At 39.5% G+C, this 14577-nt stretch overlaps 1 protein-coding gene across 4 annotated transcripts in view; it reads left to right on the forward strand.

The window, feature by feature from the left end:
* The window catches only part of lrmda (leucine rich melanocyte differentiation associated), a 1063446-nt gene that overhangs the window by 669258 nt on the left and 379611 nt on the right, over positions 1-14577 (forward strand). For all 4 annotated transcript variants that reach the window (XM_059946545.1, XM_059946548.1, XM_059946546.1 and 1 more), the window contains 2 exons: positions 8312-8438; positions 9611-9750. In XM_059946545.1, the coding sequence (XP_059802528.1) occupies positions 8312-8438; positions 9611-9750 (267 nt within the window). The remainder of the gene's footprint in view (positions 1-8311; positions 8439-9610; positions 9751-14577) is intronic.

Genomic DNA, 14577 nt, shown 5'->3' on the forward strand with positions numbered 1-14577 from the left:
TTTGGACACTACCTCACGTTTTTTTAAATATGTAGTATTTCTGTTTTTGCACTTTATCTTTAATCTATTCAATATACATAATTGATTTACTTTTTTATTATTATTATTCTACATTTTTAAATTTTTTCTCTGCTAGATCATGTATTGCATTGAACTGCTGCTGCTAAGTTAACAAATTTCACATGACATGCCGGTGGTAGTAAACTTGATTCTGATTCTGTTTCTGAGATGAAAACAAATGCAAAAGACATAAAAGAAGTGAAGTATATGGTTTCATGGTTTGCCCAGAAGTTGTTGACCATGGGAACATCTCACGCAGGTGCCATCTTGACTGGAAGATGATATGATATGAGTTTTGTTCTTATATGATGTGATATTTTTGTTTTCTGGCAACATTGCTGTGCATAAAAATCTGTAATTATAAAATTAAATGTGCAAAAAAGTAGGAATAAGGGATAGTGTTCAAGGACCACTCATAAGACTGATGGTGGAGGGGAAGAAGCTGTTCCTAAATTAGTGAGTATAGTTCTTCTAGCCCTGCAATGGTAGTAACAAGAAGAGGGTATGTCTCGGATGGCAAGGGCCTGCAGTGATGGATGCCACCTTCTTAAAGCACCACCTCGTGAAGATGATACTGATGGTGGGGAGGATTATGCCGTTTCTGGAGCTGGCTGAGTCAACATCCCTCTGCAGCCTCTCGTGACCCTGTGCATTAGGCTATCAGGCTGTGATGGAACCAGTCAGAATGTTGTTCAACATACATCTATATAAATGTGCAAGAGTCTTTGGTAATGTACCAAATCTCCTCAAAGTCCTAATGAAGTTAAGCCACTGGCATGATCACTTTGTACTGGACCCTGAATCGACCCTCTGAGATGTTGACACCCAGGAACTTAAAGCTGCCCACCCTTTCCACTGTTGACCACTCAATGAGGACTGGTGTGTGTTCTCCCAACCTCCCCTTCCTGAAGTCCAAAATCATTTTCTTTGTCTTGCTGACACTGAGTGCGAGGTTGTTGTTGCAACTCCACTCAGCCTGACAATCTAACTAACTCCTAGAAGCTTCTTCATCACCACTTGAGATTCCACCAACAACAGTGGTGTCATCAGCAAATTAATAAACACTGTTTAAGCTACATAGCCACACTAGTAAAAAGTGTAGAGAGAGTGGAACAGTGGGCCAAGCACACATCTTTGAGGTGCACTATGTTGAAAGTCAGCATGGATGTTATTACCTTCTCACAATGATCCTGACCTGCCAATGAGGAGGTCGGCAATCCAGTTGCAGAGAGAGGTACAGAGGCCCAGGTTTAGTTATTTGACTTCCATCATTTGATATTGGATAACTTAGCACAGATAAAGTATCAATTATGGGAACTTTCTGATCTTTATTATTCAAAGAGGGAGGATAATCAATTGTGGAACCTCATAAACTTATTGTTAATACAATGATTTATAAGGGCATATTTTGTTAATTTCCTCATGTCTTAAATGTATGTGGAAATATCTGTGAATCCCAGATATAACATGTTAAACTTGTTATTTTTCAGTAAATAATACAAATAAATCTCATGAAGGCAAAAGGTTGTATTAGTACTTTGTATGCTAAGAAGGAAGAATATTTGAAACATATCTAGTCAGTGGTGCTGTTTGTGAAAAATGTGTCCCATTCAAGTCTGTTATAGAATGTTCTTCACTTGGCAAAATAAGCATTGGACCATCAATATCAAGAAGCATTACACCAGAGCAAGTCAGTTCACTTCATCAGTACGTAATACACCAGCCTAAACTTTGATTCTCCCCACCATCATTACATTTCTCAATGGAATCAGAATCAGGTTTAATATCACTGACATATGTCATGAAATGTTGTTTTGTGGCAGCAGTGCAGTGCAATGCATAAAAATAATATAAATTACAAGAAGAAATATATATAAAAAATAAGTATTGCAAAAAGAGGAAAAGTAGTGAGGTAGTGTTCATGGGTTGGTGCACTGTCCATTCAGAAATCTAATGGCGGAGGGGAAGAAGCTGTTCCTAAAACACACTTAGTGATTTACAGATACTTCCTTGGGTGACTCTAATAGTACCTGTCAAACTCATAAAATGCACCATCAAAAGTGCAGTGACAGCAGGAAATTTGGATCATCACCAACTGCACATTCCCTCCAAGTCTCATTTTATCCTGACACAGAAATAAATAACTATTCCTTGTCCCCAAAATTGCTCACTAATTGTTCCAGGAGACTCTCTTCACCATAAGGCAACGGAGTGGTTTGTGATGATGGTTCACCATCATCATCTCAAGGTCCCTTAGGGTTGGGAAATAAATAGAGTCATAGAAAACTATGGTACAGAAGAAGACCCTTTGTCCCATCTTGTCCATGCCAAACTATTATTTGACCTGAACCCGGACAGTAGCCCTCCGTACCCCTCCCATCTATGTGCCTGTCCAATTTTATCTTAAATGTTGAAATCAAACCTGCTTCCACCACTTCCATTGGCAGCTTTTCCACGCTCTTACCACCCTCTGAGTTAAAATGTTCCCCTCATGTTCCCTTTAAACATTTCATCTATCACCCTAACCGCATGACCTCTACTTTTAGTCTCACCCAATCTCACAGGAAACTGCCTGCTCACTCTAACCCTATCTATGCCCCTCATCATTTTGCACACCTCTATCAAATCTCCACTCATTCTCCTACTTTCTAGAGAATGAAATCCTTACCTTTTCAACCTTCCCCTACAAAAATGATGGCCTAGCCTGAGATAATCATGTCCCATAAAATTTATTCATGTCAGAATGTAAATTTCAGAAATGTGTGAAACTTGCAACACTCAAAATTAGTCATTTATATTATAAGCAGTGTTTTCATTGTGTTCTTTGAAGTATAATGTTGCTGCAAAGCAACATATTTTATGACATATTTCAGTGCTATTAAACCTGATTCAGATTCTGATACCAAATATCTTAATTCTAGAAATAAAGTTCCGTGCTTTTCAAGACTCAAGAATCATTATTGTTTAATGTTATTTCCAGTACACAAGTGTAAAGGATAATGAAATAATTGGTACAAAACACATTGTGATAAAAACATGATAACTGAAGTTTTTGTTGTACTCGCAAAACTAATTTGTTGTTGAATTTATGAAACTTTTAGTTTGAATATAAAGGGAAAAGTATGGAAGTGTTCATTTTAAATACACGGTGGTGGTTTGCTGCCCAATACGTATGCCGTGTTTGATTTACCAGTTTCATAAGTTTAGTGATGTGAATTTACTTACGTGTATAATCATTGCTCTTGATATACTTTAAGAAATAAAAGGAAAGTAATGCAATAAGCAACAATAAATAACCATCTTCATATTATTCACTCAGCAGCTCAAACAAAAATTGTTAAATGTGGAAGTATTTATAGCTTATGTGTACTGGAATACTCATGAGTGAGATGTCAACTAAATAATTTAAAATATACAACCAATTTTAAATGTTATTATAACAAATGGCAATGGGTACAAATTGATGGTTTCTCTAAGGCTTATGAAAACTTAGTTCAAATTCTGAATTAAATGCCCAGTCATTCAGAGATTATATAATGCACTGTGGTGGACAGAAGAACTCTATAGGGAATAGTCAAAACTGCTTGACGCATCACTGGCACCAACCTACCGACCATCAAGGACATATATACAGAAAGGCCCTGGAAAAGGGCCAGTAACATCATGAAGTATCTCACCCACCCTGCTCATGGACTATTAGTCTCACTCCCATCAGGGAGAGGCTACATGGCATTCACAACACCACCAGACACATAAACAGTTACTTTCCCCAAGCAATATAGCTGATCAACACCTCGATCCACTAACCACCCCACCACTATTTTGTCATTTCCCATCAGTCACCTTATGACAGACATTCCTATGCCTTGGTCATTATAAGGACACATAACCAATCTATGTACATAAACATTATATACCTTTATATTTATTGATATTATTGTGTTCTTTATTGTATGTTTTTGTGCTGCATCAGATCCAGAGTAACAATTTATGTTGTTCTCCTTTACACTTGTGTACTGGAAATGACATTAAATATTCTTGAATTTAAATCCTTACCAGAACTTTACCACCCTGGGGTCAGATAGATTATAAAGAAACCCAATTGATTTCCTTTGTCTTTGCAATAATAATATACATGATCTACATGGATTTGTTTATGAAGCGAGCTGGTCATGTGTACATTTTGAAGATGGAAGGTTCTTATATAAGTGATTTCCCTGGATGGGGAAAATACTGCGGCGGCTGCTGAAAACTTTTCACAAGTACAAGCCGAGTACCCCGATCCAAAATCTGAAAACCTCTGAAATCCAAAAGATTTTGAGCTCTGACGCAAAGTCCAAATAGAAAATTCCACAAGGCGCTGGGGAGGCTCCCAGGTGATGTCCATGTCTCTGTGCACCACAGGTGGTTCTGAGAAGTGACCTCACATATCTAATGAACAGAGAGTATTGAAAAATAGAAAACATAGCATAAAGGGAAAAATGAAGATCTTGGTTGTATATTGATAGAGAGGATTCATCAGCATCAGAGCAAACATATGCCTCTTAACAGTACGCTGATTATGAAACAAGCAAAGATCTATCATGAACTGAAAACTGAAGATAATTGTGAAGACTTGGCAATCTGGTTGAAGAAATTTAAGAAAAGTCATGGTGTTAAATTTATAAAGATTTGTGGTGATAAAGAAATTCATTGATGAGTTTGCCAAGGTTGTCGCTGATGAAAATCTAACATCCAGAATGGCTGCATCAGATGAAGTCTACTTCCCAGTAGCACATAAATTCAGGGTCAGAAATGACAGCAATCCCAAACTATCTCATTCCAAGTATCTGAAAAAATCCGAAATTTGAAACACTTCAGGCCCCAAGCATTTCAGATAAGGGGTACTCAGCCTGTACTAATTACTTCTGCAGAAATTATTGGAGACTTCAGATGATCATTGAATGAAAGATCAAAGACTGTAGAACAAGCATTTTAATCTGTTAGCTAAAAAATTGAATAGCGTGGTGATAATGGTGCCCATGAGACTGACAACACAGGTGGCAGAGACTTTAATCCCTTATTTGCTATTGAGGCCCCCAACCTACTCACAATTATATAATCGGCCATTTTGTTTCGACTCTGTGTTCAAATATTGAGACTGTTTCTTGCCTGAAGGAGTGTGCATACAGTTGGTGATAGGAAAAACATTTTGTCTTTGACTTGGCTTTAAAGGCTATCTTCTGAATTTCTGCTTGGTTCGTTTAAAATTCTTATCTCTGGGGTATGTGGGGGGCAGGGGAATGGGTCAGCTGTTGGCGAGTTAGAGTGCTTTGATGTGGTTGGATGCAGGGAGTTGCTTAACACAGTTGCATCAATGACATCCATCAAATGTGATTGATCAGAGGGAATAGAAGTGACAGTTGCTTAGTGATAATTCAGTGTGTTATTTCTACATTCAAACAAGCTGTCAATAGTTATGTTGTTATATTCAAGGAAACCAGCTATAATTTATGAAATGGAGTACATCCACAGTTTTGAGTCAAATCACTAAAATAAAGACTAGCTTAGTAAGGAAATTACAATTTAAAAAAATACGGTTGCCAAGCTGTGCGGCAATGACTCCCATCCTTGGTAAGCATGGTGTAAAAGGTGAAAAACTTAACTGACAGTCCCCATCAGGTTGGTCGAAAGCAATGTTGCAAACAAAGTTGGAGAGAGCCTGGGTCAAGCCATGCTCTAAAGTCAGCCTTGTCAAAAGACTCAGTCACATTCATACCTACAGGCAACCTCTGCTGATCCTGAGTCATTAATCAAACTGCAGAGCCAGCCTGACCCGCGCCCCTTCCCTTTGAAGTGTGGTGTCCTCTCCAGCATGAGGAAATAATTTGCTGCCTGATTCAATGAGCCATCAGAGGAGCCAGCAGACCTAATGACATGTGAGAATATTAACCTCCTACCACGGAGGGCTGTGAATCTTGAGAGGCAGTCTATAATTCACCCAGTGCACCGGAGGCACTCTGTCTCGCAGCCTCGGTGACAGAACTTTGTTTTTTTTATTCCTACTTCCTTCTCCTCCTGCAACTTTGCTCCAGCAAGATTTTAAAGTTGATCTAATCTCGCTCGTTTCTCACATCTCATTTCAACTGCCGGTCTCTTTGCTTTTGCACTTTTATTAAGTTTATTAAAACCAGTTGAATCCCACTTTTTTTATAGCAGGGTTCTGTTCGCTCATTCATTACGGTCTCTTATCTTGGCAGGCAATCAGAACTGAAAGGCAGCTAGTCCATTATGCACATATGAAGCCCATCACTCCCTCAGTATTTGCCAATTCATCAAACATTTATCATTTGCCCTCTGAACAGCATGTCAATTTGCCTGTCACTCCCTAGTCTGTGCTGCTTTGTTTGAATCTAAACATTGCTTTTTCACACTGGTGTTGTAGACCTATCCTTAAAACACAGCCCCCACCACCAACACCACCCCCACTCCTCCCCAACTCCCTTCAAAAGAAAGCTGCCTTGGTTCTCAGCAGGGGAGCCAGTTGCCACTGCATGTTTTTGTGCAACATTTTTGTAAGATAATGAGGGTGAAGTGTGAGCCATGGGCAATGATTCTGGAATATTAGCTATGACAGAGAGCTTGATCATAATTATCTTAACGAGGATAGGGTTAATTACAGTGGAAACTTAAAGTTCTTTCCGTTTGAGTCGGGCAGAATGAAATGCATTTTGATGTTTTGTCATCTTGATGTGACTTTGGAAATTGCGATGTAAATCTCTGGGCTGTGCTGGGGTTCCTCTGGGAGCGTGTTCGAGCCCTGCAGTGAGCTGAAGGAGATGGTACCTGTGGGTGAGATAATAGGCAGCTTTCAGGTCATTAGAGCTGTGTGAGTAGAAAAACACAGTAGGCATCATAACATCCTTCATCAGCTTTAAACAAAACTGTGCAAAAACAACTACCAGTCATTACTATTTAATTTGCTATTTGTTTCAAGCACGGGGTGGGAAAGTGTAAAATATAGCATCAAGGAAGAAGCAGGAGGCATTTAAATAAAAAACACTTTTCAACACCCTCTTTCCCTTCCTCCTCACTCCCTCGATCCCCCTTCCCCCCTCCACCTCCCCGCAACCATCCCCTTGCAGTTGTAAATTTCACTGATTAAATCACTATAATGCACATTGTGCTGATGACAAGAAAACAACAGTTAATAAGCAAGTCCTTGTGTAGTGGAGCCCCTTTTTAACTGAGCAGTTAATAACATTACATGGCAAAATTATCAAAATCAGACAGGTGTAAGGGGATTTGTGCAGAATTCTCTCTGCCTGTTTGAGAAACTAAACCAGGCTTTAGTAGCGAGGCTGGCTGTTTCAATGGGCAACTCCCTCTAGTGTTCCAGGTTCTTTGTCCCTCTTCATGCCCTGTCATTTTGCTTTATGCTTCCCCTGAAGCACTTAGATGTGTGTGTGTGTGTGTGTGTGTGTGTGTGTGTGTGTGTGTGTGTGTGTGTGTGTGTGTGTGTGTGTGTGTGTTTTCCCTGTTAGCCAGTTACGATCCATGATGAGAATTTTCTATTTACATACCATTCAAAAACAGCAATTTACATTGTGGAGTACACCGGACCACAGTTACTTGTTTATTAGTACCCCGATAGGTTTCCAGGTGCAGAGAAGTAATACAGGGTTTACGAGGGAGAGTAGGGTCAGTTGGCAGCTGAATTTTTTTATATATGCTCACTGTGGGAAGCTCATGCCCCGTATGATAAATATCACATTTAATTTTATTCCTTCATCCCTTCAGACTGCACAGTGGTCACATCTGAGAGTGATGATACACCCACATTCATTAGCCGCGCAAGAATATGATATTTGGACTGAATGATGGATGACAACTGAAATTTGTGTTCAGGGAATGAAGGTGAACTGTGACAGAGTTATTTATCTTGGGAATGAAGGTTTGGGTCAGGAGAGACTGGGTGCCTCAAGGCACAAGACATTGACAAATTCATCCTCTAGGCCCCATCTCTGAAGTCTTTTGTTTTAGATCCTGGCTACTCACTAAGTGACCCCCATCCTTCATTCTGCCAAAGTGTGAAAAATGTGAGCCTGTGCTAGTCTTCCCTGTGCCACTAATTCTTGTCATTCACTGGCCTGTCAGGCCCAAACCTAAACTTTCCAGCTTGTGAAAGGGAAGGCTGAAATATTTATTTCCGTGGATAATGGCCTTCCTGATTTAGTAGCATATCATTTTTCCTGTTCCCTTATTGTTGCAGGTCACTAGAAGGGCTAGAAGAATTTGTCTGCCTGGAAGAACTAATCCTGGACAACAATCTTCTCAGAAGTGACCTACAGTTGCCTAGGTTACCACACCTTCATACTCTGATGATCAACAAGAACCAAATATCCTTTGCACAGCAGTGTTGTAAATTATGTGGCATCTCATTCGAAGGAAATCACTTGAAATTTTGTTCATGCACGACTCTGCTCCCTTCAGTGAGGGGAAGACCAGAAGTTAGTTTATATCACAGCACTTTATTTCACCAATCCAAATCCTGTTTGAAATTGTCTTGAAAGCATTAAGGGTGGTTGGGTGGGGGGGGGGGTGTTTTTGCAGAGGGAATGGGAGATGGGGGGGGGGAAGAAAATCTGATCTTGAAAGAAGATGGGGACGGGTTCGTCTTGGATGGAAGGGGGCCCTCTGCTGGAATAATTATTGACTGCGATAAAATCAGGCCCTTGGAAAATGTTAAACAAGGAAAATAGTCAAAAACAGACATGGGTGGATATAAATGCTGCTCATTGCAATGCACTATTAATCAAAGCGAGATAAATACATTTTCTAATGATGACCTAAACTACCCAAGTGCAGCATCCAATGAATAATTTTAAAATTGAGACAGATAAAGTTTTAGGATATATTCATGTTAACCAAACACTTTTAGTGCAGCCTTCTTCAAGACGATAAATAGTATTTAACTGCATGTGTGGGTTTTTTTTGTACCAGCTGCTATGATATCTACAAAGAGAGTATGAGTATTGGCAAGTTTTTAAATCAAGATTTTAGAGTGATAGTGCGGAAACACTATGTCTTAAAATTGACTGGGGACATAATTCTGACTGTGCTAACATATTAATCCAACTTTTACATTCCTGGGGTAAAATGGCTGTTATTGTTTGCCACTGTAGACTTGTTTCACAATTGGTTGAATATATTCCTGATGGATGTAGTGTGAAGTAGCTGTTTGTTTCCTTGTTGGAAAAGTTTCAGTTTCAACAATTGCTTACCATTTGGCCACACAACATCCATCATTTTGTCAATGTTTTAAATGTTTCACACTGAACCACCTTTGAAAGAAAGTGAACTAAAAAGAGGCAGATTCTTTCAATATATGCCAAAATTCTGACACATGTTAGCTGTGAATTGCCCCTTCAACAATAACTTTGACAAGTCGTGAGTGCAGCACTAAATTTGATTGTCAGTTTCTGATGTAAATTATTTTTTACTTATGACTGCTTCTGTACAAATGCTTTTTCATTAACGTGATTGAATCCTTAACCATAACCTTTGACACATCAGTGAATTAGACAGTCTTTTGGATCATTTAGCTGAAGTGGTCCCTTTACTTAAGTACCTCAGCCTCCTAGGGAATGAAGCCTGTCCTAATGAACTTGTTAGCTTGGACAATGATGAAAATGACTATCAAAGATACAGGTTAGTTGTACTTGTTCCTAAGAAATTTGGTATAGTTACTACCTTTAGTGAAATGTCTTTTACTGAATTGCACTAGAAATACCTTAAAAATGCTGACACTTATTGGTTTTATGTTTCTTAACTATCAGGCACATGTATTCATAATGCACTGGTTATTAATCATATAAATGATAGGAGTAACTTAAGGAAGTTACTCAGCAGTCATTCAGCATGGTTCATTTAGAACTGTCAGAAAGACATATATGACTGACAACCTTTACAGTATGTGATATAATATTTATAGAATGTCGCGCAACCATAGATCAGAAATGCATCTAGCACATTGCTTTTAGTAATAAACTTCATATTTTGATCTTGCTTGAAATATATAAAAGGTGCCAAAATTACAGTTGGACTTTGGTATATGTTTTAAAGCAGGAGGTAAAATAATGAGTTTGAAAAGTTGAATTTTAAAGTTGTTGACAGGAAGCATTTATGGTATAATGCAACTTAATCAGAGCATCTGCTTCATAAGTTATGAAGGTAAATATTAGTTTTACTTGTCAAATGTACGTCAAAACATCGAAACATAGGGTGAAAAGCATTACTTGTATTAACTACCGATACACATTGTGCTGGTGGACATGCTGTTGCCATGCTCCTGCCACTAACATAGCATGTCCACTGTAGTGTTCTCGCTCAGGTGTAAGAGAACGCTGAACTAAACACCGAGGTAAACCGTGGTCAATGAAAACAGGATCGCAGTAAGATTAACTGTTTACTGTTCACTCTTCCACATTAATGTATGGTGAAAATTGTTGATAAAACAATATAAAATGTATACAGTATTTGTTTCCTTCTTGATATCACATTTACATCGTAAATACTTGCAAAAGTAAAACTACAACAACTACATTACATTAAAGTGCAGCATACAATCAGAATCTACCTACTCCATTGACTGCTTTAAATACACTTCAGCACAAACTATCCGCAACTCTTTAACTAACGAAAACATAAACCTTAACAACTGTCATTACTTTTAACAGAATCAGCGTTAACATTTTTAATTCAACACATCGATTATCTCATGAACTTACGGCGTTGCTTCACTGATGTTTCTAGTGCGTAGAAAGAAAACTTTTCTTGCGCTGATCCTGCACATGTGAGCCCCCTCCTTCCCGTTTCTCCAAACTGGTATTTTCCCACAAGACGCAGCGAAACCAGGTGTGACATCATCGCATGCCGCGATGTATCACAGGCAACGAATTTACTTTAAACAATCTTAACTTTAACTAGAAAATGCTAACAAACGAATTACTAAAGTGAAAATATTATAAACTAAGCAAATGCCATAAAGGCAACACATCCACAACTTACTTATCCTAACCGGTAGGTCTTTGGACTGTGAGAGGAAACCAGATCACCTGGAGGAAACCCATGCAGTCATGGGGAGAACGTACAAACTCCTGGCAGACAGTGGCGGGAATTGAATCCTGATCTTACCACCGATTTTATTTTCTTTAGAGACACATTGCAGAACGGGCACTTCCAGTCCAATGAGCCACAACCCCCCAGCAACCCACTTATTTAGCCATAACCTAATTTACATTGACCAATTAACCTACTACCCGGCACATGTTTAGAGTATGGGAGGAAACTGGAGCACCCAGAGGAAACCCACGTTCTCACAGGAAGGACTTACAAACAGCATCGGAAATGACTCCAAGTTGCTGCATCCTGAGCCGTAATAGTGTTGTGCTAACCACTACGCCATCATGGCCTATATCACAAACAACAGCACCAGTGATGCTTGTCCAATCAACGTGAATTTTTTTGTCATCTGAATTCTCAAAGAAAAGATATTCTCAAAGAAAGGATGAGATTCCAAAGTAACTTTGTTTTCCTTTGATTATAGCACTTGCCCACGCAGAATAGTTAGTTTCATTTTGGTATGTGATTACCAAATGGCCATCTTTTTTAACCAAATACCATTGATCATTCCAAGGCCCCACTCTTTTAGCCCTCAACAGGATTAAAGTCCCAGAGAGTGTCATGCTTGGATGACTTTTAAGAGTGCTTTTTCACCCTGTTTATGATCATTAGGAGGCTTGGATTTTCTTAATCAACAAAAATAAACTGTCCAAGATCTTGGCTAGTTCTAGTTGTAAGCTGCTGAAACAAGCAAAATCCAAAGTACAGACTGTTTGAATTTCTGCTCAGTTAGCTCATCTTAATGGTAGAACATTAAAAATTGGTCTCAGAATTCCCACTGTTTAGTCCAGGGAAGTTGGCCAGGATTCCTTATTTTGATCACTGTTTGAAATCCGTGCCAACTCCTGTGCTAGTGGTTGCTAGGCGAGAACAGGGGTGCACCATCTGTTTGTGGGTGAATAGCTTGCTGATGTAGTCTTGGCTGCCACTTGAGTAATGGACAACATGGTAAACCCTGAATGATATCCCGCACCTGCAGAGATGGAGTGAGTGTGGGAGAGAAACTGCAAGCAGAGGACAGTATGAATGGAAAGATTTTTAAAAAATGTTCCACGTGACAAGAGGGGAAATAGAATCTGACATCCCAAAACCTTTGCTCCAGCTGAATTAAATACTCTAAATGTGAAGTAGTGGATCAGGTACATGTGAACTCTCAGATGTAGAGCCGTAGAGTTTTTCTACACAAAAGACTGGCCCTTCGGCCCAGTCCATCCATGCTGACAAGTATATACGTTGTCCCTCTCCAAGCATTGTGGCAACATTGGGCAGCAACCTTGCCACTTCTTTAGCATTTGTCTTTTTTTTAATGAGGCTGAGTTGCTGAACTCTCATCCCAGCACAGATGGAAAGCATGCAAGGAACCAGCTGGTTTCGAACCTGGGACCACTTGCCCTGAAGTCTGGTGTGGATCCCACTGCACCACCAGCCAGCTTTCCGATAGTAGGCAAGTCCCAATTCCAATGTTTGTCCCGTGTCTTACTAATACCTTTCTGACCACATACCAATCCAAAAGTCTGCGCAATTTTGCCAAAATCCTTGCCTACTGGATACTTAGAAAATATAAAATATAATAAATTAAGCTGTCAATTATACGTTGCATCTATAAACTGGAAAGACAAAAAGAAACGCAAAGTTGAGGATTTTTTTTCACTGAAATTTGTTATTGTAAATTTTGTCTATAGTTGCCCAATTTGGAGACCACTTCTGTTCATTAAGAGCATGACTGATTTAACAGCAGTGTACAAATTTTCAGCCAATACCACAACAGGAAGCTTAATAAGGACCAAAAGAGTCTTGAAATAAAAGGCAGATGGAATTCTGTTATTAAATATGAGCTGGAGTACTTCAACAAATAAAAACCAGTAAATATACTGTATGTGAATGAGAAAAGATGAAGTTTTGGGTTTTAGTTCCAAAGGAAATTACAACCATACAACACGACAGTACAGGGCAGCCCTTCAGCCCACAATGTCCATGCTGACCATAAATGCAAATTAAACTAAATCTCTTTTGCCTGTATGTGATCCATATCCTTAAGTTCACTAGATGTTCATACGTGTTTCTGAATAGTATTTTAAATATCATGTAAAGGGATGTCCCTTTAAAACAGAGATGAGGAGGAATTTCTTTAGCTGGAGGGTGGTGGATCTATGGAATTTATTTGTACAGACAACTGTAGAGGACAATTCATTGGGTATATTTAAAGTTGAGGTTGATAAGTCCTTGATTAGCAAGTGCATCAAAGGTGTTGGTGAAAAGGCAGGAAAACAGGGTTGAGAGGGATAATGAATCAGCCATTTTGGAATGGCGGAGCAGATCCAATGGGCTGAATGGCTTAATGCTGCTCCTATGTCTTCTGTTTATTATCACATCTCCTTCTACCACAATCCCTGGAAATATATTTCTGACAGCTACCACTCTGTGTAAAGTAAAAATTTGCCCCATGCACCTCCTTTAAACTGTCCTCCATCTGAAATTCATGTCCTCCAGTAATTGTCATTTTGACCCTGGGAAAGGTTTGACCCTATCTATGTCCCTCATAATTCTATCAACTTCTGTCAGGTTTCCTCTCAGCCTCCAACACTGCTGAGAAAACAATCCAAGTTGAATCAAACTCTTCTAGCTAATTCCCTGTAATCCAGGCAGCATCCTGGTCAACCTCTTCTGTATCATTTCCAAAGCCTCTTTACACTTTCTGTAATGGGGTGACCAGAACTGCACACAGTACTTCGAGTGTGACCTAACCAGGGCTTTGTTTGGCTGCAACATTTCTTCTTTACTCTTGTACTCAATACCCCTTCCAATGAAAGGAAGTGTGCCATAACCTTCTTTACCCCTCTGTCTACTTAATGGATTCCAAGATGCCCGTGTTTATCATGGCTGTTATGAGTCCTGCCTTTAGCTGTACTCTGTTCACTTACATCTGAACTCCCAATCTGCACAGTTACCCAGATTAAATTCCATCTTCTAAAGATTAGCTTTGTCTGTCACATGTATATCGAAGCATCGAAACATTCAGTGAAGTGTGTTACTTTTGCCTCAATGACCAACACAGTCTGAGGATCATGCTGGTGTCTGCCCACAAGTGTTGCCAGGATCCCGGTGCCAGCACAGCATGCCCACAACTTACAAACGCTAGTCGTATGTCTTTGGAACGTGTGTGGAAGCTCTTGTGGTCACGGGGAGAACACGCAAACTCCTTACAGACAGTGCCGCGAATTACTGGCGCTGTAAACTGTTACACTAACTGCTACATTACTGTGTAAAATCTGAGTGTCTACACTGATAAATCAGTACCTAGTCTGTCTGTGGTCTAGCCTTGGGGTAAGGGGCCTGAACGCTGGTACTGGATAG

Source organism: Hypanus sabinus, chromosome 21 (assembly GCF_030144855.1).
Source record: "Hypanus sabinus isolate sHypSab1 chromosome 21, sHypSab1.hap1, whole genome shotgun sequence".
Lineage (NCBI taxonomy): Eukaryota > Metazoa > Chordata > Chondrichthyes > Myliobatiformes > Dasyatidae > Hypanus > Hypanus sabinus.